This window comes from Tachysurus vachellii, chromosome 19, assembly GCF_030014155.1.
Source record: "Tachysurus vachellii isolate PV-2020 chromosome 19, HZAU_Pvac_v1, whole genome shotgun sequence".
In the NCBI taxonomy this organism is placed as follows: Eukaryota; Metazoa; Chordata; class Actinopteri; order Siluriformes; family Bagridae; genus Tachysurus; species Tachysurus vachellii.
The window spans coordinates 10,856,993-10,880,084 of record NC_083478.1 but is presented as its reverse complement, the minus strand read 5'-3'; the positions used below and the strand labels follow the sequence as shown (position 1 = coordinate 10,880,084).

The window sequence follows — 23,092 nt, the reverse complement described above, 5'->3', positions numbered from 1 at the left end:
TCATGATAAATTTACTTATGTAGATTCTAAAATTAGAAAACGTACATTTGTGCATTTATTGTTTTTTTCCCTGCACTATTTAACCTGTTAGTTTACAACAATCATAAATATATTAAATAACACGAACCTGGCAACACTGATGTTACGTAAACGCGACACTACACGCGGGCGCCACCTGCTGTTGTGTAATAAAAAGTGACCTTGTTCATCAGCATTTAGATAGAAAGACGACATTTTAATCAAAAAGCTTAAACAAGTTCATAAATGAAAACTTAAAAGCAGTCAAAGTTTAACATGCTCTGAAATTAAAAAAATTAAAAAAGTTATTACCAACATTTCTCAGATATATTAAATCATTTATTTATTCAAAAATATTACGCAATAGAATAAAAGCAAATTAAATTATAATACTCCTGTGAATAAGACATGGGTCCCTGTGGCTCTCCAACCAAAACCTCACCAGTTCATTTTATTGATCCTACTTAAGTGAGTAGAAAGTAGATAACATTTAAAAGCTTACCAACAGATCATACCATATGCATCTAGATGTATTCAGCCTCAACTGAGAGAATTCTGCAACCCTGCTATTACCATGAATTTCTATGCAAGTAAGTCCAATACAAAAAAACCCCACATACACAATATCAAGTGTGTGTGTCCTGAGAGACAAACGCAAGATCGTCGCTCCTTGCCTCCTGACTCAGACCCTGCAGTAATGCACTGAAAGGATTCTCCAGTGGCTCTTCCACCAATATGTAAATGAAGTATAGGAAGGCAACCACCAAAAGGAACACAGCAATCTGCACCCACAGAGGAACTAGACGCTGCTGGAGCTCTAATTTCTCCAGTGTGACAGGACTCAGTGGGGTATCTGGATATTTGAACTGTACAGGACGACCTGCTGCTCCCTTAATAGACCGTCTCTTGGTGGCACTAAAGAGTAAGAAAATAAAGAGATGAAACCCTGTTCTTCTAGCATTAACCTCACAGTGTACACAATGAGACAGAATTCAAGACCATCTTAAACAGTATTAAATAGCAAAGACACTGATGGTGCTAGTGACAATGGTGTAGTGATGTTTAGTAGAGTAGTATGCATCTTAGCACCCAAGTCAAGAATTTGCTCATGATTCCTCAGTATTACAAAAGTGAAATGGGGAAGAGTTACATCCAAGTCAGGGAAACTGCATTATGGACCTTTTAATGTGTGGTACATTTTTAATGGAAAACCTAATTCAACTGTCATCTTTAATACTTGGTTGCAAATCCTTTGCAGACACTAGGTGGTATTACATCCCTGGTGATGGTGAAATTATTGAAGCCGTCTTCAGTTACTGCACTGCCCAACATTCCATGTCTTTGTCTTAAAAAAAAGTCTTGCTGCTTTTGAAGTATATTCAGGTCAATGTCCACATGCTACAGTGTGAATTTAATCTTCTGTCCATAGGATGTATGCATGGGAATATTCAGGATCATATTCATGATCTTAATCTGGCTGACTGTTAAAAAGGGGATTTTCAGTCTCTGGGCTTTATGGTGCTTCTGAGTGCACATGTGCCTTCTCTCTTTCTAAGAATATATCAAATAATTGATTTGGTTCCTTGTTTTATTTTCACTGTGTTGTATTTTGATTTTTCAGCCTAATGATGGCTTGCTTTACAGGCAGTGACAGCTCTTTATATTGACTGTTCTATGTTAAGAGCAACAGATTCAATTAAAATTGCAGTTAAATTAAGATTCAGATTCAATTAAAATTCAGATTCAGATTCAATTAAAATTCAATTGCAGATTCAAATAAAATAATGAAGGGTTAACACACACCTGGCCATAGAAAAATGCTGTAATTTCTACACATTTGGCTCGATTAGGATGTACACACCCTCAAATTAAAAACAAAAGATTATATTCAACTCCAATATACTGTATTAGGTGAAAGAACAGTAATCGTTTACAAATGTTTTTAGACTTCTGTGTGTCAGTTTAAATGGAATTAAGTACTTCAGATTAAAAGTACATAATTAGTCTATTTCATCAACTATATTGAAGTGTAGTTGATCCTCTTCTGAAGTATATTTAACCAGTCTTTCACCTCTTATTACATTTGCATTCAACATGAAAACACTACATTTGATTTTGTCTCCCCTACTTTAAAAAAAAAAAAAAAAAAAAAAAAAAAAGGTCATATACATTGTAACTTTAATGATAAAGAATAAGTAATAAGGTTTGCAGTGAATTTCTATAAAGAATAAGTAATAAGGTTTGCAGTGAATTTCTGTTGGCTGGACTCACGTGATTCCAGTTGGAGTTATTGCAGTGTCTGGGAACATCTCCATCAGAACATCAGTTACAGTTTCCTATAACAGAGGAAAACAAAACAAAACAAAAGAATTACATGAAGCAATTTAAGAGGAAAAAAATTTAGGAGTGGCGACAGAGATGTAGTTTACGGTGGACATCAAACCTCCTGCAACTGACCAAATAAGAAATAAAAGTGAAAGAACCAGCGTGGTTATAAATAGTGCACTAGCAATGGATGGTTAAGAGATGAACCAGAGTAAAGGTGAGTGGGATTAAAAAGAAAAGAAATCACAAAAGGTTCAAAATTATAGTTAAATTCAGTGCAAATACAAATACGCACACCAGAGTGTGAGGAGAGAGCCAAATAAAAAAAAAAAAGTATTAAGTTACAATTGCTGGATTTATTGAAGTAGTTTGTTTCTGAAGAGGTGAATACTCAGGGGTCAGATAGAGAGACGCATTTGCTGTGCTTTTGTCGAGCTGCTGGAAATAAAAAAAATAAATAAAAAATACACAACATAGACTTTAAAAACAAAGCACATTTTACCTTAAACAGTCACATCCACATAGACTTTAAGTTATAAATATTTATAAGCTGCAGCCTATAATTTCAGCTGATCCCAGTGTGTGTGAGTCTGTTTACCCACATACTTAATAGGATTACTGACCCGTTGTGCTTTGCATGCCACTGGTGTGGGGCTACAGCTTCTCCCATTCTCTGCAGACTTTGACTGAGGACTCAGTCTGTTCTCAATCTGCAAGCCATACAGCTACTCAGATTATAATTCTCATTCAAAAACCACAAACCAATCTTCAGAAATTTTCAGAAAATTAACAAGGATAACCAACATGTAACATTTCTAAACAAAAAATTCAAATACTTGCAAAACAAGTATTTCTCCAAGTATTTTCTCCATCTCTCCGAGACGAACACACTGCCAGACAAGAGACACGGACACACGCACAGAGCTAGATGAGGCCCAGATGCACGCACGCACAGAGACAGACAGAGGCACGCATGCACAGACAGACAGACAGAGGCATGCACAGAGACAGACAGACAGAGGCACGCACGCACACAGACAGACAGACAGACAGAGGCACGCACGCACAGACAGACAGACAGACAGACAGACAGACAGACAGACAGACAGAGGCACGCACGCACAGACAGAGGCACGCACAGAGACAGACAGACAGAGGCACGCACGCACGCACAGAGACAGACAGACAGAGGCACGCACGCACAGACAGAAAGACAGAGGCACGCACGCACAGAGACAGACAGACAGAGGCACGCACGCACAGACAGACGCACAGACAGACAGACAGACAGACACAGACAGACAGACAGACAGACACACGCACAGACAGACAGACAGACAGACAGACAGACAGACAGACGCACAGACGCACAGACAGACAGACGCACACACGCACAGACAGACAGAGACGCACAGACAGACAGACGCACAGACAGACAGACAGACAGAGGCACGCACAGACAGACAGACGCACAGACAGACAGACAGACAGAGGCACGCACAGACAGACAGACAGACAGACGCACGCACGCACGCACAGACGCACACACGCACGCACAGACAGACGGAAAAACAGACACAGACAGACAGACACGCACACACACACACAGACAGACACTCCCCTCCTCCACAAGCTGTGTGATGCTGAATGACAGAAAGCTGCTTTGGCTGCTCTCCAATGACCTCTCTTGATTCCTGCCCTGAAATCCATATATTTACTTCAGTCACAGCTACAATTAAATTGGCGAATTCTCTGCTTACAGACATAAACATAAGCTCAATAATTAACACAACTTAGTATGCTGAAACAAAAATCCTTTAACCCAAAGAGCAAACATAAAACCCAACAATTTGTGACTTTAGCATTATAAGGTTCTATCTGTTATTTCATGCAAAAAGATCTCAGCACCTAAATATCATTATATTCTAGTTAATTTGTTTTAGCTTATAACGAGTGATTAAAATGTTTGTCTGAAATTAGTAGGATGTAGTAGTAGTAGGTTTAAAGTTCAGTTTCATGTCTGGTGGTAAAGAAAAGAAAAAAAAAAAAAAAAGAAAAAAAAAAAAAAAAAAGTTATTCGGTTCTAGAGAAATTGCATAGTGATACCAAGGCATAAACAGCACAGATTTTCTGAAGCAGCACAGCAGTGTTGATGGGGACCTGCCACTGTTTAGCCAAGTTGAGAAGCTCCATTGGGAATGAAGGCCTTGTTGGTCATCTTGGTGGCCTCAAAGTGGTAAAGGAGGAAGGGCATACAACAGTGAGCTAGTCAGGGGTGAGGGCATACAGGGAGTAGCACACTTTGTAACGGGTTGGCACAGAGGTCTAGCTAAACGTCTCCCACCTCTGGTTTCAAATGCCACTCTCCTGAACATATATGCAGTCTTGAAAGTGCATTTCCTGTCCAACTGTATAGCGGTTTTCATTAAGGCAACTCGTGGATAAGCCCAACTGTGGAAATTGTATGCAAGTCAATTAACCTTGTGCCATCTTGATAGTTGATCTAGCGTTCAGTCAATGTTGTCTGAAGGGACCAGCATTTGATGACGTCTGAGGACCAGCAACAAGACCTCAATTTCAGCTAAAGTACAAATGTTCTGCTCTTATCCTGAGGTTCAACCTGCTGTCAGTAACCCCACTCCCCAGATGGTAAAGGTGACAGTGTCCACAGTGATTCTTTCCCTCTACTACTGAGGAATGTCATCTACCACTGTGAACCAATGCTTGGGCACCATTAGTTTGATAAGGACAGCTTCATAGCAGTTTGGACAGCGTGTTTCTTAAAGGCCTGCAGCTCCAGCATGCCTAGCAAGGTCACAATCTGCAATGGGGCTGCAATCACTGATCCTCAATAGATGTCGATAACAGCCAGAGTTGCCTGGCTGAACCTGCAAGCATAATAATATTCATCATGTAAGGGAGACAGAGTGGCTATCACTCTCAGTGAATCTAACCTCATGCCAGGGCACATTGTGCCCTGCTTCACTGTTGGGGAGCTTTGGTCTTGTTAGAAGCTATCATGGTGCAAACTGCTGTAATGTGCACAAGCTCCTTGGTGGAAACACACAGAAATCAGTCATCCAAATACTGCATTTGAAATGTGTGTATGCACAAGTGTCACCCACCGTCCCTGGCAGTTAGGAGTGAAATAAATAAATGACTCTCTCCCAGCAGAACCTTTTAATACCAAAAACACTTGGAATTAATGTTTCAAAGGAAGAATGACAAATCGAATCCAAAATGTTGGTGAGTGAGCAATGATAAAGTGAGCAGTGGAATCCTTCCCTTTACTAAGCCATATTTAAATACTGATACTATACCTGTCTCACAGGGGGTACAAAGCACTGAGGATAAAATGTTTCTTTGCTCTGATACTTCATCCCCACCTACACATGTACAAAATTAGCAGAAAGCACATTAAATCTATGCAAGATCTCCAACCACAAGGTGGTCAAAGTATGTACTGTAATAACAAACAATTCTTATCCTTAAATTTGTTTTTCAAATTAATACATTATAATCGGTGCATTCAGAAAGTATTTAGACTTTATTCCAAGAAAGAATTTTGTTACAGCATTATTCTGATCAATCTATAAAATACATTTGACAGTGAAAAAGCATAGACAGGTTTTCAGAATGCATCCTCAATTATTCTAAATGTTGCTAATCATTTAAAAAATACTTCAGATGAGACTCATTTCCACTGTTCATTCCGAGTGCCCTTGATTTAATTCTGTCTGTTGACACATTTCCTTTTAAAACACAAAGCCAGGGAGGGAGTATGTCAAGGAGCTTAACTAAATTCCACAACAGCTAACAGCTTTTGAGATCTGCTATTCCACATCTAAACAGACTCAATAATGCGCTAGAAAACTGTTTTAATAAAAATGAGAGAGTTTAAAAAGAGTGCTTTTCAGCTACACAGGATTTCTCACTGCCAATTTGCTCACTGTGATTTACTAAAGTTTACAGGTTTCTAACCACTGTTCCTAAGATTGGTGCCGGGCTACGAGTCTTTTCTTACAGCCCTGCAGCAGTTTATTCTGAATCAGGGTAAACAGCACTTTTCCCCATAGGAAGGTTAATAATCTCACTTCTATACGTGAGCTTTTAATAGAACAGACTACAAATACACCATTTCCAATAATTATTTGTCAGGACAGCACACTCACAATGTGTATTGATATCTTCAAATGCTCCTTCGATGGCTGTGGTATCCAGATACATAAGCTGTATACTAACTGCATAGACCACAATGACCAGTGCAGTCCAAAAAGCTTTAAAATTAGGTTGTGATTTTTGTGAGCTTAACAACATACAGTATAACTCCAAGGGATGATTTGGGGTTTAAGGGAATTAATCCCAAATTAAACAATCCATGTTTGATGCCAACTAGCCATTACTGTAGACTTCTGTTTACACTATACTCTGATTTTTACCCAGGCATTTTGTAGGGAATACAGGGAACTACAGTGTTCCAAAACACCACTCATAGGTGTATACCTCCAAAATAACACCACAAATTATACCAAGCCTACTATGGACAAGCATCCTGACCTTCACCCAGAGTTTAAAAACAGACAGGTTATCTAACAGTCCTGTATAAGGTATAATTATGATAAAATGATTAATAGCAAAACCGCTAGAAACTGTGTTAGCCTAGCTTTTCAAACACTAATCATAAAATGCTGCATTCAAGTCTTTTTTTAGTGTCCACTGTCATCCCCAAAACTGTGTTTTTTTTAAACATACAACAAAGACAAAAATTATTGGATAAATGTTAAAATTGTTAATTCCAGCATAATAATGCACTATTTAACAAATCAAAAGTCATCTCAAACTGGTTTCATGAGCATGACAAAGAGTTCAGTGTTCAAACCCTGGCTTTCCCAGTCACCTGATATGAATCCAATAGAGGACCATTGGGATGTGGTAGAATGAGAGATTTGTAGCATGAAAATGCACCTGAAACGTCTGCAAGAACTGCTTGACACAATGATGTCAACATGGACCAGAATATCAAGAAATGTTCTAACAATTTGTGGATTCAATGCCATAAAGAATTGAGGCTGTTATGAGCGCAACAGGACAGCGTTCCTAATAAAGCACTATAATAAAATTCAGAAGACCGTTTAAAATCTACCAACTAGTTAGTAGGGTTTAAGTCAAGCTATGCACTACTATCAATAAATCAGCTAGCTATCTTCCAGAGTTACACCATATTAAAGTTTTTGTTTAGTCTAATAGAACCATATTTTACAGTCAATCCATTATAATAAGAATTACAGTTTAGCTCATCAATCCAATTCTTAAATAATATGCTTGCAAAATTCTTCAGATTATTTTCCAAGCAAACCTGGTAGTGCAAGCGTGTTTTTTTGTTTACAAACTCTATGGAACTTTATATCCATGTTTGTTGTTGTTTTAGCTATCTGATACCCCTCCTTATCTAAACTGACTGCATTTATTTAAAGAATTTATACAAGCCAGTCAGTTTGTTGGTGCTGGTGGTTTTTGCAGTCAATAATTTAGTAAATTATCAAAACGTTCAAAGGATAAAGAAGTGTTTGGATTGTACAGAAAAATATTAGACATTACACACCGTACTAGGCTTCACACTAAGTCCAGTATGGGACACACTCTCTGGTTCAAGCTCTTCGGATCCTGTATGACAACAAAAAGAAACAGTTTAACAGTTATGTCCATGGACTCCCCACTTTTCGACGGTTACTGAACATTTAGAGCACTTTAGCACTTATCATATACACTCAATATCTACTTTAATTGGAATGATTAATTAAATTTGTGCACCTAATCAGCCAAAATGTCAAAAATCCTGCAAACACAGGTCAAGAGCTTCAGTTAATGTTCACAGTTAATGTTTATGTGTTGTGTGTTCTGAGATTCTTTTCTGTTCTCTCTACGGTTGTAAAGAGTGATTATGTTATCTGGCCATTTTCCTCAGGCATCTCCACCCACAGACCTCACTTACTCTATACACTTTTCTGTTTTTCAAAACATTCTGTATAAACTCTATGCTGTTGTGGGTGAAAATCACAGCAACTCAGAAGTTTCTGAAACACTCAAACCAGTCCATTGGTCACCCACAAACATGCTACATGTTAATGTCAGAGATCACACTTTCTCCACATTCTGATGTTTGATTTGAACATTAACTGAAGCTCTTCACCTGTATGTGCACGATTGCCTTCATTGCACTGTTAGATAACGGAGTGTGCAGGTGTTCCTAACACAGTGGCAAGAGAGTGTACAGGGGATGAGTCCCAATTAACCAAATTCAGGTGTGTAAAAAGTAGTAACAGTAAATAATATACTTTAAAGACTAAATTTAATAAAAATCCATACCAGATTCCTCCTCTTCACTTTCAGAGTATTTCCCAGCATCAGCTTTACTGTTGAAACTGTGTTGGGTCATCAGCCTGTGCAGCTTCCTCTCATACAGTGCTCGAGTAGTAGCTATCTCGACACACACAGACAGACTTGATGTCAGGATCCGTACATGCGATATTCACCAACGCAGTGTAATTTCCAGGCCATGAAATAAACCTTTGCTTGTCCATATCTACATTTATAACCTAATCGATATACAGAAATTACACAAAATTAAGCAGACTTTATCAAAGGTTAATTATTTTGATCTTAAATATTATCCACATTATCCTCATCACTGGTCAGTCTGAATGTCCATCATGACATTTGATGAGTCACTCTTGTATCATGTGACCTTAATCTTACAGCAGGTTTTGTAGAGTTTTTTTAATTAACATTTTTGTTAGTATTATTTTGCTGACACATGGTAATTTTCTTTTGCTGACTCTATAGTGTGAGCGACAGAGCGTGTTCATCAGCTGGTATTTCTTTATACCAGTAGCTTTCAAACTATAGTGTGTAACTAAGCAAATAGTGTGTAAAAAACAACTTAAAGAAAAAAGCCAAAAAAAAAAAAAAAAAGCAGACCAGCATTTAAAACAATAGAGTGATTTATTTTTTTTCACTCTATTGAAGTACATATGCAAGGTTCAAAAGTAAAGAACACAAAAACACTTGTAATGCAGAAGTATCAAAGTATAATTACAGGCAGAAAATACAATTTAGGTTAAAAGCTGCTTTTTAATCATTTTTACTTTTAGCAGAACTCAGTTGCATGACTTTCAGCAGGGTTTCATAGACCACCATACGGTTGCTGTATTATTAATGTGCATATTGACACAGACATTGATCACAATTATGTTTAACCTCTACAGAAATTTATATTTAGGGCATTTTGTTTAAGACATGAGAAAATACTAACCTACAATCGGTCCAGCTTTGACTCCATACTGAAGCAGTTTGCGTTTTAACTGCTCATCAGTCAGTGAGCTCAGGTCCACCATGTCTGAATCGTCTCCTCTCTTTTCCTCTTCCTGTGTGGGGACACACACAATACACCATTCAAATATTTTACTATGACAAAAAGGATAAGCATTTATTTTTAAATTAAATACTATTATACGGATTGTTTCAAACATCACACTTAAGTCATGCAGTTCTGTAACTGGTGAGCAGACTTGAAATGTTTTCAGAGCAGCAATATAATGCTGCAGATCATAAACTGTAAACTCGACACCTAACAGGTTTCTGAAGCATGACCCAGATTCCCAGCCTTGTTCAAGGGTCTCCATGCCCCACTCACACACACACACACTCACACACACTCTCACACACTCTCACACACTCTCACACACTCTCACACACTCTCACACACTCTCTCACACTCTCTCACACTCTCTCACACTCTCTCACACACACACACACACACACACACACACACACACACACGTGTGGATGTGTAACAGACAGCTGCAGGAACCTTCTGCACCACAGTGGCAGAGTAATTGAATGTAATATATTTTATGCTGTTTGTTTCACTATTTAAAGTCTATTTGATATTAAATGTGTTAAACAGACAATTGGGAAGATTTATTAGTCTAAGCATCCTTCAGGCCTTGAGCTTCAACAGTGACAGGTAACTAAACGTTGTCCCATGGAGCCCATGTCAAATCATTTTCCTTCCTGTGTCATTACAAAGCACTTTGTCTTCACTGCATCTCAAGTATATTTTTAAGCTAGATATTAAATTGTATAATAAATATGAGGTGAATCTGAATCACTTCACATAGTTAAACATCTTGTTAAAGAGGGACACAAGTTACAACCCATCATTTATTTCACTGTTTAACTCAAACCTCCAAAAACTAATTAAATATCTTTATAATATAAACTCGACTTTTAAAATCTTCACAAAAAAAAAAAACCCGCATTGCTCATTTTAATAAAGAAGCCTAATGTAGTGTCAGTAAACCGCTAATCAGGACAAATAAAACAACATGAACTTAATACGCAAAACACCTATTAGTGTCAACTTACATTTCCATTTCGGACGTTTTCCTCTTCATCACTAGAGAAATCAGTAGTGTTTTTATCCCCCATATGCTTCATATAAACCTCCAGATAAACTTGTTTGTCACTTCCTGCAGGCGGCAGCTCAATATTATGGGAAATTAACTCCGACTTCAGGCGCTGTTTAGAAAACTGAGAGGCATTTTCTACAAACACGGGCATATTAAACCTTAACTACTAACACACACATATATAAAACTCTCTCTAATGGTGCAGGAGGACTGAAGTGTTCTTGCTGCTCTTTTAAGCCCCTGGTAACCAAACACCTACAAGCAAATCCACAAAGCAAGCTCTCAGAATAGCTAGCAGACATGCTGTGGTGTGGTGTGGTGTAGAGAACAGGTGTCATGAGAAAGGACGCCCTGTTACAGGCCTGATGAGCTAAGCTAGGCTACTTTACCTTAATTTACTTTACTCTCTTTAGATAATATGTTTTGTCTCGAAGGTTAGTTAGTTAGTTAGTTAGTTAGTTAGTTATTAACACAATAAACTCACCTCACGGGTTAATATTTACTCCTGCTAAAGGGCGGAGACGCTGCAGCATGAATGAAGCCTGATGGACTTTTTCACGCCTATTTATATATTTTCGGATATATATATATTGTGTGTGTGTGTGTGTGTGTGTGTGTGTGTGTATAAAATTATTTATTTATTTATTTAACTTTAAATTATATATATATATAGTGTGTACCTATAGCTATAAATTTACCTATACCTTTAAATTAAAAAAAATATATATATTATATAATTATCTTTTTTATAAAAAGTTTTACTCTTTTACTTTCGTCAGACTATCTAATTATTTTATAATTTGTTTATTTATTAGAAGATTTTTTTTTTTTGGAACATATCTTTTTGACTACCAACCCTGCTATGAAAAATAAATAAATAAATAAAATACAGATTGATTCAAACAGCAGCCAAAACACAGACTGTTGATGTTCAAAGCAAAACGCAATTATCCATGAGGCATTGTGTACCACACAGTGTGCATAAACATTGTGTAAAAAAAAACAGGGCTGACAGCATGAAAGGCTCTAAATTTGCATTATAAGAATAAAAAGGATTCAGGACTTTTCACCTTTTTATTCTTTCAGTCATTTTTAATTAATACTTTATTCTGGCAAATATTGCTCCTTTGTGCTATTCCAGTTTTTATTAACCAAAACAAGGTTTCAACATGTGCTTTATACCATAACATTCCTTTCAGTGTCCTTATTTTGTATATGAAATGAAGTGTCTAACACATCCAGAAACATCATTGCTAAATTCTGACCATGTGAGAGATGAAGATGTGTATTGATATGTGTTAAGTCTGTACTTGGCTGTCAGGTATTGCAACCAGTTCGGAAGCCACAAATATGATTAAAGATAAATGGTAGTTTCCGTCTATCATGAACTTCATTCCCATGTGCTTGCACAATATAGGGGTTTGTATTAAGTGTTGCTGTATGTAACATTCTCTTAGAATATCTTCACTTAAAGTGCAGGAAAATCAGACAGGACACGGCATGTCAAAATTTAGAAGTGCGTAGCCTTTTGGGCACATAAATTTGAGTATAATTTCAACAGCTTAGATCCATACCAGGGCAACAAAGCAGAATGAAACACCTAGAATTCTAAGATGGACTTTGCTAATAAAGAAAGAGGTTGTGTCTAGGGTGTGAGGGGTCAGTAGTTATTTTTCCTGCCCAGTTTCTGGTTCTTGTATGGTACAGGTCCTTGGGAGTGGGCAGGGGGCACCAGTTATTTTTTCTGCTGTTTTTACTGTGCGTTGCAGTCTGTTCCTGTCTTTTTTTTTGCTGCTCCAAACCAGATGGTGATGGATGTGCACAGGACAGATTCAATGACTGCAGTGTAGAACAGCATCAACAGCTCCTGTGGCAGACCATACTTCCTTAATTGACGTAGAAAGTACATCCTCTGCTCGGCTTTTTTGATAATAGAGTTTATGTTGCACTCCCATTTCAGGTATTGGGAAATGGTAGTGCCCAGAAACTTGAAGGTCTCCCCATATGACACAGGGCTGTTGGATATTGTGAGGTGGAGTAGTGTTGAGGGGTCTTTCCTAAAGTCCACAATCATACCCACAGTTTTGAGGGTGTTTAGCTCTAAACTGTTCTGACTGCACCATAGCACCAGTTTCTTCACCTCCTGCCGGTATGCAGACTCATTGCCATCTTGGATGAGACTTTTATTGAATATTATCCAATAACTTTAAACTGCATAGTATATAGTACTGTATATCAATAGACTTACATTAGGAATTTGCAGGATGTCAAAGCTTTGGGAAGGATGTAAAAGGCAACAGCCCACAAAGACCTTTAGTGTTCCCTCCGATATTTATTGATACATATAAATCAGGCAGTTGCAGTGTCATAATGGTCAAATGTATAGGTCCATTACATCTTTTCACAACTCAACAGTCCGTGAAACAAACTTTGAGACATTTGCTGAGGGAATTTTATCACCCCAAAGATCTAAATAGACAGGGTCACAGTATATGTCTAGTATACTATGAGTGAAAAAAGAAAGTGAAACCTGTATCACACCACCCAAAATGACATAGACAAGGCTTTCCCTCCAAACTGCAAAAACAAGACACAAGTGAAAGCAATAGTCACTATAAAGCTATAGAGTACAGGGTGCAACCATGTCAAGAGCTCTGCATAATTGAGGACTGTATGGGAGGGTGGATAGAAATAAACCATTGCTGAAGAAGTGCCATATTGAAGCACTAGAGTGACCCAGAGAAACTGTCTTATGGTCTGATGTGATCAAGTCTGAGATACTGTATTTGGGTTGCAAAACACTATGTATGGTGCCTACCTAATAAAGGCCATACCTCAGTTAACACCATCCCTACTGTGAAGCATGGTAAAGGCAGCATTAAGGATGCATTAATTATTGCAGTCAACAAACAAGCCCCAACCAACCTGAAGGACCTGGAGCACATTTGCTAGGAAGAATGGATGACAATCACTCATAAATAATGTGCAAAGCTTGGAGCAGCAAAAGATGGTTTTACCAAGTATTTAAAAAATGTGGTTCAGGTTATGTATTGATTTATTTTTTTAAGAAGGCAGATGAACAATGAACACAGATTTTTAATAAAAATATGGCCTGTGTTATTTGAATAAACAAAAAAAAAAAAAGAACAAAACAAAAAAATGTGTGTCAATTGTAATCCAGACAAATCTGATTACTTTAAATGAGAGTGAATACTTCTGCAATACAATGAATATGAATAACTCTGAGTCTGCATTTATATTTATCTTTACTACAAAGAAATGTTTGGGATTTTAAAACTGGTTTATACAAACAAAACTCTGTATCCAGAATTCATCCATAACATAAACCCAACAATGACAGTGTCACATAGAGAAGAGAAAGGATTGCCTTTCTATCTCATTCTTCATACACTCCAGGCTTTAAATTCAATGAGGAGTAAGCTGCGTTTTTGGTTATTCATCAGGCTTATATCTTCCTGATGCATTGCTGTGCCCAGCTCCAAGCAAAAGGATTATCCTGTACTACAAGACATTTTAATGGGCTCCAACAGTCCAGAGAGATCCGCCAGCATGGAACGTGCCGAGCATTACAACTGCACTCATTCTCCCTCATGTCGCCAGGGAGTGGAGGCGCAGATGCCCCATGCTACTGTGCTGTGGTGCTTCCCGAATATATCATACTTATCCTTATTCTAGAAATGAAATGTTTCTCCTGTTGACCAGATTAGAGAGCCACTGTGGCACTCATCAGCATGCATTGCCTGTGCATGTTTTCTCCCACTTCACTGTTTATTTATTCTCTTACTGAATGGATGCATTCGTTCTCCTAGGAAACCATGATGCAAAAGAATTTGAATGTGCTTCCTTCTTTACATTTGTGTTGCTAAATACAGAAGTGAGGCCAACACAAACAGCAGTTAAAATCGCTGATGAAAATATTTAAATGCAACGTAGTTTAATAAATAAATAAATTCCCAGGACTTGAGCATTGTGCAGGATTAAGTAAAGTGCCAAAGGTTTAAGACATCAGAGGTCAGTGTGCAAACCTACAACCTCAATAGAATGAGAAGCGCAGCAAAATTCAGGCCAGTAACACAGTGCACAAAGAATAGCAGGAGCATGATCCAAATGAGCTACTCGACATAATAATGCAGTGAGGTTATACAGTGCAAACTTATGTTTATATCAAAAAATTGCCATAGATATCATCTATATCAGGGTATCAGTAGATACAAGAAACATTTAGATTTCATTCAGAAATCTTCCAAAAACAAATTAAATGTTTCAGAGCCAATTGTTTGTCTAATAGGTATAAAAAGTCTGCACCCCCCCCCCCCCCCCTTTGTGATATAAAAACATGAAACCAAGAAAAATCATGTCAGATCGTTTTCCACTTTTAATTTAATACATCAACCAACAGAATTTAAACGAAAAACAAATAGGTATAGGGTGAGAAAGTACAATATAGAACAATTAGTAATTAGTAAAAGTACAATAAATTAGTCAATCAGAATTTAGGTTAAACTGATCCAAAGCTTTGATCTTCTTCTGCTTCTAAAGCCATTACTTTGTTTACTTGAATTTGTGGTTTGGGTCATTATTAAGAAAGGTCCCAGATTTTGTGCTAAAACTAAAATATCTGTATTTGGAGGTAATTACTTGCCTGTTCCATCTGAAGAACAGCAGCTTCATAGCATGATGCTACTACCTATACATACTGGTGTGTGTGTGTGTGTGTGTGTGTGTGTGTGTGTGTGTGTGTGTGTGTGTGTGTGTATATATATATTTTTTTCCCAAACATAACTTTTAGAATTCCAGAATGGTCTACCTTGGTCTCACCAGATCACAACACATTTTGCCACATTGTTCAGGGCGATTTAGGCTGGCTTGTATGTTGCTTTCATGAGATCCCTTGTATCAACCCTTGCTGTTGTCACTGCACTGACCAGGACTTTCCAGAAAGTCCCCTGCTGTTGCTGCTTGTTCTTGGTAATGTTTCTTTTTTCACTTGTTGAAGGGTTTTAAAGTGTTCAATGTTATATATAATATTTTGCAAGATTCATTTCCTTTTTCGATATCTTTCTGCATTGAGATCCTGTACATGATTTGCATGACCTTTTTGGACTTCAGAAGTCAGATGAAAGCAACAAGATGGCAAGAAAAAAAAAACAACGCAGCATATTAAAAGTCTCTGTCTCACATTAAAACATCGGGACAAGTACTCCATTATGCTTGACAGCTGACAGCTTGACAACCAAACAGCTGATTTCCTTTTAAAACAATTAAACTGTTTCTTAAGAGATTTGGTACAGTTGTGAAAGCAAAACATTGATACACCAAATTGTCAAATTAATCCTCAATCCTTCAATAATTCATATTTGCTTTGAAATATTTCTTGCACTGTACTGTAAATGTAACTATACAGTACCTACCAGTAATTTAACAAACTCTGAACAATATTGTGATTCTTGCATGACTTAGTTTATTGAAATACTGAGGGCAATGAATAATTTATCTGAACTCAGTTTCCCTCTTGCCGATTTGCCACTCTGTATCTAATGGCTTTGAACCCTACATGACATTATTACCAGAATCACATAGGAATAGAAAGCCATAAAACACAGGAGTGATTTATTGCGCATTTCATTGAAGAACAACAATAAACCAAAATGGCAATAAGTTGTTCTGCTTTAAGCGTCTTACTGCACCGCTTTATTAGCCAAAATATACAGTATAAACCACTTGAGCTAAGTTGCAGACAACACAGAAGATTAAAAAACTCATACCAATATAAATAATTAATCAGAAGAATGAAAATTATTCAACTTTCTTTCTAGGCTGAAAGGTTTGAAGTGTTTGTGTCTGATTATTCTTTTTAAAATAACTCCGCAGAGAGGGTTCACTTTTTTTTTCTCCAAGCCACCGCCAGGCTCTTCTTATAGCTTCAGTAGTGAAATCTCGCTGACAGTCACTGGGTCCCACAGGCCATTCAAAACACTCTTTGATGCAACATGGTGCCCATGCCAAAGAATGAAAGGTACAGTGCTAATCAAAAGGCTTTTTTTCTTTCTGCAGTTGCTATGGCATGGTGAATGCTATGGAGATTACACAAACATTCATTTTCAATTCAACACTAGGCATCTTCTGGGCTTCAGACAAAAGACTTTGAAAATGACCTCACTGATCGTGGCTACTGCCAGGGCAGCTCAACAGATTCATATAATCCAGCCTTCCTTTTGCTAACAGTTAAAAGCCAACTTGTGGTTTGTGGTAGTTGATAATGATGTCAGAAACATGATCTCTTGATTCCTTTTAAAATGCATGACAGTTTTAACCAAGGGAAATATTGGTTACACACCCAGACACACACACACACACACACACACACATATATGTATGTGTGTTTGTGTGTATTACACTTTACACTAATATACTTTATTACAATGCACTATATTTATATATAGAACACCAGATTCTGTGGTTTTTATAAATATATAATTAAATATATACTTACTGTAGCATTCAAAAGATGTAATAATTTACAGTTGATAATGCTTTGTCTAGCTCACTGTCTGTACTCACATTTATGTTTTATTATTTAGTTGCTATTCATTATATTCCTCTGTTCTTTGCCATTACCACTAAAAATAGACCTCTTGATATATTTCTTGTATTGCAATTTCTGTAGCCGCAGACTTTCATTGCTTCAATATACAAAAATCGTTTATATTTTGAGTTGATGGAGCTTTAAAACCAAAATCATGAAGCTACTGAAACATACTCTGAGAACATTAGTAAGCTTGCTTGGTTTGTGAATTGAGTATCCAAGTGCCGTTTAAATCCAAGGCTTTTTTAGTAAAAAAGAAAGGTGCCATGCAAAAGCTTATTGAAAAAAAATGATTACAAATACTTTTTACCAACTGACCAGAAACAAGGTCTAGGTATGAGTAAAAATCAAAGAGAGAGAACCAAATATGATAATGTAAGTAAATGCTGATGCTCACAAGTCCAGAAAACACTAATCACAAAGCCATCAGTTTTAACATATATCAGGTATATGGGTGTGATATATATATATATATATATATATATATATATATATATATATATATATATATATATATATATATATACACACACACACACACCCACTGGCCATTTTATCAGTGAGCAGCAGTTCAATGATTCAGAATACACAATATGCCAAACCTTGAGGCAGATGGAACTACAACAGCTAGATGGCAAGACCACATCGTGTTCGACTCCTGTCAGCCAAGAACAGGAATTTGAGGCTACAGTGGGCAGATGATCACAGAAATTAGACAGTTAAAGATTACAAAAACATGAAATTTCTGACATGAGCATTTATGCCATGATCAAAAAAAAAACAGAGTCACTTATATTTTCTGAGGATTGATGTGAACATTGGCTAAAGCTCTTGACTTGTATCTGCTTGATTTGATGTCTTGTGTTGCTGCCACATTATTGAACAATTGGATAATTTCATGAATGTGCAGGTGTACTTATTAAATTGGCCAGTGAGTGTAGGTCCTCTGAGAAATATAGGTGATTTTTCATTTCAACAGGTTGAGCAGACACACACACACATTAAAAGGAAGTATGCTGATGGAGTGTGAACATGAGTCTTATTGTTATTTTCTTATTAGAAATCTGATATTATAGATGGCTTCCCAATTCTATTAATATTCATGATCTATAGCACATGATGCCAGTGCAATCAGTAATCTATATAATTTTCACATAGTGTGTGTATAAGCATACTAAGAACACTGATGTTCCTGTTCATATAATGACTCCCATCCAGTAACTGAATCTGTGCATGCTTGCTTCATGAAAACATTATATATCTTAACCATTCAGGTATCATGGCATTAATATTCTTCTATTCCCATTGTAATAGCAGGCAATAGTTTTCACAGCTATGGCATCATGATCAATATTACATTTTTAAGTGGCTTCAGAGTAGTTGCTAAATCTTGCAAGGTAACAAGCTGCTACCTCAATTATGCCTTGATAGTGTTAATGTTCATGTACTTTAAATATATTTTTCGCTTAACTAGCGATCCTATTAAAAACATGTAGCCAATGAAATAATCATAGGCATATTTTTCAGATTAAAAGGTCAAATCCTGAGATATCAGTAAAAAAGTACATGTGAACAAACCTAAGCAATAGTTACAGAAAAAGAATATTCAAAGCAACCTAATTATTTGCCAATCAATTACCTGAGTGGTCATTGGTCTTAAACAGATAATTGTTTATTGTAGTGTATTTTTTTTAGATTAAATTTGGTCTGTAAAGTATGTAAATATTCAGCCAGAAATGGCTTCTCTGGCAAGAAATTGTGTTAAATAGGAATTAGTTCAGTCATCCAGCTTTTGCTTTTTTTCTATGAAATAATATGTAAATGGTGGGGAAACTTTTGTAATGGATAGAGCTTTTGAACAAATATGATCACATATATTTTCTCTAATTTGAATTCATTGTTGTTTTCTCCCAAATACAGCTGACGTTTTAAACTCGAAAGCCTGCCAAACTGCTCCATCTGTGCATTAAGCCCAGATCCTGATGTTAATAACACAAACATAATTGCCTTTCCCATGCAAATCTCTGCCTGCCTGTGAGTCCATCATCTCTGCTCCAATCCTTCCTGCCAGTTTAAGTATTCATATGTACATTATATAGTGCATGCTTCATTATTATGTGAAGTAGCACACTTCAAAGGTCCCTTCTAATGGCTGTCTTTAAAGGGATCAGCTGTTGGACACTGCTCCGAAGAAGCTTTGTGTGGTTTAACAGAAACGAAACCATGACATGGAAAATGAAACTTTTTTTTTTCTTGTACATACTTGAATCAAATGAATGTTGCATTTTATGAAAGTCCATTATTAGTTTGCAATAAAGGTTTTTAGACAAACGTGTTGTTAAATTCTTGAAATCTGATTGGTCAGAAGGTGTTGATTAATTTTATACAACAGCTTTGTCAGTAGTGCCAGCTGCAAGGCATTTTATTCCTATAGTAACATTTATGTATCTCTGATTAACAATGAATGGATAAACGAATAATGGTGAAGCTTTCTGTAATGAGACGTTCATGAAACATTCATAGAAGAAATGTTTGACTGCTTATAACTACTCTGATGTAAGTGACAACTGTTAGCAACTTGTTACATACGGACATTCCTTATATATCGATAAAACATATCAAATGTATGACATCTTTTTTTTAGAATATATATTAAAAACTGTTATATATCATTCTGAAGTTGCTGTAATGTAAGGAACAAAAAAATTAAGTTGTGCTGTTGGAAAAATAGGGGAATGGGAAAATAGTCACATTCAGTGTGCTAATGGATCACACCACATCACACCACACCACCCTGTGGTTGATTCATCGTGTTTCTTCATGAAGAAAACCTATTAGGTTACACACAAAGCCTGCTGAGTTTTTGGATCAACTTGATTGCAATCCAAAAGAGTATAAATTTAAAGGTAAGGTCACTTAGTCACCAATACCAACTATATTTGAACTGAACTTTCGTCTTGGTTATAACCTCTAGAATTAATTCTGAAACCTGGTCTCCTATGCAGAGTATTATTTGGTTGAATGTCAACAGTTTGAGGTCATTAAGGCAGTAAAAGGATATAAACTGATCCACCTTTTTGTGTGGAAACCATCATTAATGTATTAGTGCATACACACATACGGTAGCAACATACTAAGCTTTTGTTATAAAACAGATCAGATCTCATAGTTTAAGGACTAATGTGTTTAAAAAAGAGAGAGAGATTAGCTGAAGTACATCCACTTCATGAAGCAGCTTCCCCAATCTATTCATAAGCTTGGATTTAATAACTTTATTGCATGTATACATTTTTTTTAATGATCGGCTGATTTTTTTTGTTTTAATCCATTAATATACAGCATACTGTTTTTTGTTTTGTTTTGATTTTCACTTTACATTTAAAACATTTAGACAGACATTTAGTCTGTACATATCATACAAAGCCAATACAATTGAACTTAAACTATTTAGACTTTACTGCTTGTCTACCTACATAGCTGTTATCTTCTAGGAAATTTAATTATATATATTTTCATATCAATATCATACCATTGCAAAAGTAGAGAATGGGTTGTGGCCGTATAAAGGAAACAAGATGGAAAAAAAAACTTACCTTCATTTCCACCACTTCTGTGTGCGGTCATGTGTGACATAGACAGAGAGCATGAGACTGTTTCAGAGATAAAAATGTTTAAAATCTGGCTAGAAATACCTATTTTGCAATTCTTAATAAATATTGATTTAGATTTTTTTTTTTTACCTGAAAGCATGCTGCATGGCTTGGTAAGCGGAATGGAAAAAAATAGGAGTTTAAACTTTCCTTAAGAGCAGAATAAAGGAAAAGAGAGGGCGAGATTGGGCCCCAGCTTCAAGCGGCATTCTTATTTTCGTCAATGAGCCCTTGTGCTTTAGCTTTGGCTGGTTGCCCCTGCCACTTAGATGGAAAGAATACAGAAGGAGGGGGGAGAGCTTTTATATGTCGCTGTCTCCCCCACCCCTTGAGACTAGAACTCTAACCGATATTTGAGCTGCACAGTCATCAGGTGCTCAGTTTTTTTGGTCCAATTTAAAAAAAATTCCTAAAAGAGAACTGTGAGATATTTTAACATATAAACATTTGATGACGTACCGCCAAAACTGACTTCCATGTGGCATCACAGAGAAGAAATAGTTCATTTAGAAGTATTGTGCATCATGTCAGGATTGGAAAAAAAGATTGTCTGTGCAGGCTATTTTCGTTTCCTCAGTGGCCTTTTCCTCTGTACCATTTCTTTAGCCCAGGAAATAGGTTGTGAAGGGCAGCAGGTGCTCTTCCGTCCTCAGAGCCACATTCCTTTCCTCCTGCGTGCTTCTCTTCTTTCAGCCTCTTTTCCTGGTCCCACTCTTCTTTTTTCAGCTCTCTCTCAAATGCCTTTTTACAGAAATTCTCCAGGGCCCTCTAGGACACCCTGTAGCATTACTGGATATAAAATAATAGAAAGAAAGACAGAGAGAGAAATTGCAAAGAATTTGAGTTGGAAAAGATTCCACAGCACAGTGAATCATCTTCAGGACTATCCGTCTGCTAGGAGGAGAGAGAAAGAAATGAAAGGAAAGAGTGAAAGAGTACACAGACAGAGGGATTATTTGGCTCCCTCCATTCTCCTCTGCATCCCTTCACTGCTCTCTGCTTTATCCTCACAGCTCTCACTGCATCAGTACACACACACACAAACACACACACACTCACACACACACACACACACACACACACACTTGTCCTTGCCCCCCTCCTCAGCCACTCTCTCTCTCTATCTCTCTCTCTGTCAAAAAGACACACCAGCTTAGTTCATTACTATGCATCGGCTTGCATGGTTACTCTATGGAGGAAGAGAGAGAGAGAGAGAGAGAGAGAGAGACATGAAATTGACATTTAACATTATCAAAATATTCCACTGTTTGTGGCCATTTGAAAAAAAAATCTTTCTATATTCTTTACTGCATATGCTTTACTTTGGCTCACAAATATCACACAAATATAAACACAAACAAACCATTCCATGATGCAATGCATTGCAATGTTTTCCCCTTCTCTGTTAGGCATTATAAGACATGGTGGCAGTGTCCTGCCACCAAAACATTCAGTCAAAGTCTGAGTAGTCACATGTTTATTATTCCATCTTCTACAGAATGCTGTCACAACCCATAGGTTAAAGCCAGGCAGAGAGAACTGATCTTTTCATACTGTGTTCCTCACCATCCCCTGCTGTCTGCTGCACTCAACATGTAACAGTGGTGTGGCAGTTAAGGAGAGAAAATGAGTGCATTGGGGTTAGTCCACCACATTGTTAACAGCCTTCACACTAAAGCACTTCAGCTTCACACTAACAGCTAGCAACTTCACCCAGCACCCGCATACCTCCAGGCTTCTTTCTCAGAGCAGCTGAAAGAACATTGTATAGTAAGTGTGTGTGTGTGTGTGTGTGTGTGTGTGTGTGTGTGTGTACAGAGAGAGTATACCAGCGGTGTCAATCTTATCCACAAAGGGCCGGTGTGGGTGCAGGTTTTCATTCCAACCAAGCAGAAGCCACACCTGATTCCACCTGTTTAATCAGTTGTTATTGGCTTTTAATAGACTCTGGTGTGGCTTCTGCTTGGTTGGAATGAAAACCTGCACCCACACCAGCCCTTTCCAGATAAGATTGGACACCG

General features: G+C 37.1%; 1 protein-coding gene across 2 annotated transcripts; it reads right to left on the bottom strand.

The window, feature by feature from the left end:
• Nucleotides 1-335: 335 nt before the first annotated feature.
• On the bottom strand, nt 336-11,126 carry lemd1 (LEM domain containing 1). 2 transcript variants are annotated; one of them, XM_060894020.1, is made up of 10 exons: nt 10,771-11,126; nt 9,656-9,767; nt 8,710-8,820; nt 7,946-8,007; nt 5,664-5,729; nt 3,959-4,042; nt 2,967-3,053; nt 2,689-2,781; nt 2,290-2,354; nt 336-933 (listed from the first exon to the last, which is right to left on the bottom strand). In XM_060894020.1, exons 1-10 carry the CDS (start codon nt 10,963-10,965, stop codon nt 645-647), a joined length of 1,164 nt encoding a protein of 387 aa, XP_060750003.1. In that variant the 5' UTR covers nt 10,966-11,126; the 3' UTR covers nt 336-644. The 2 variants fall into 2 exon arrangements, with proteins under 2 accessions (XP_060750003.1, XP_060750002.1); XM_060894019.1 differs by lacking the exons at nt 2,689-2,781; nt 2,967-3,053; nt 3,959-4,042.
• Nucleotides 11,127-23,092: the final 11,966 nt, after the last annotated feature.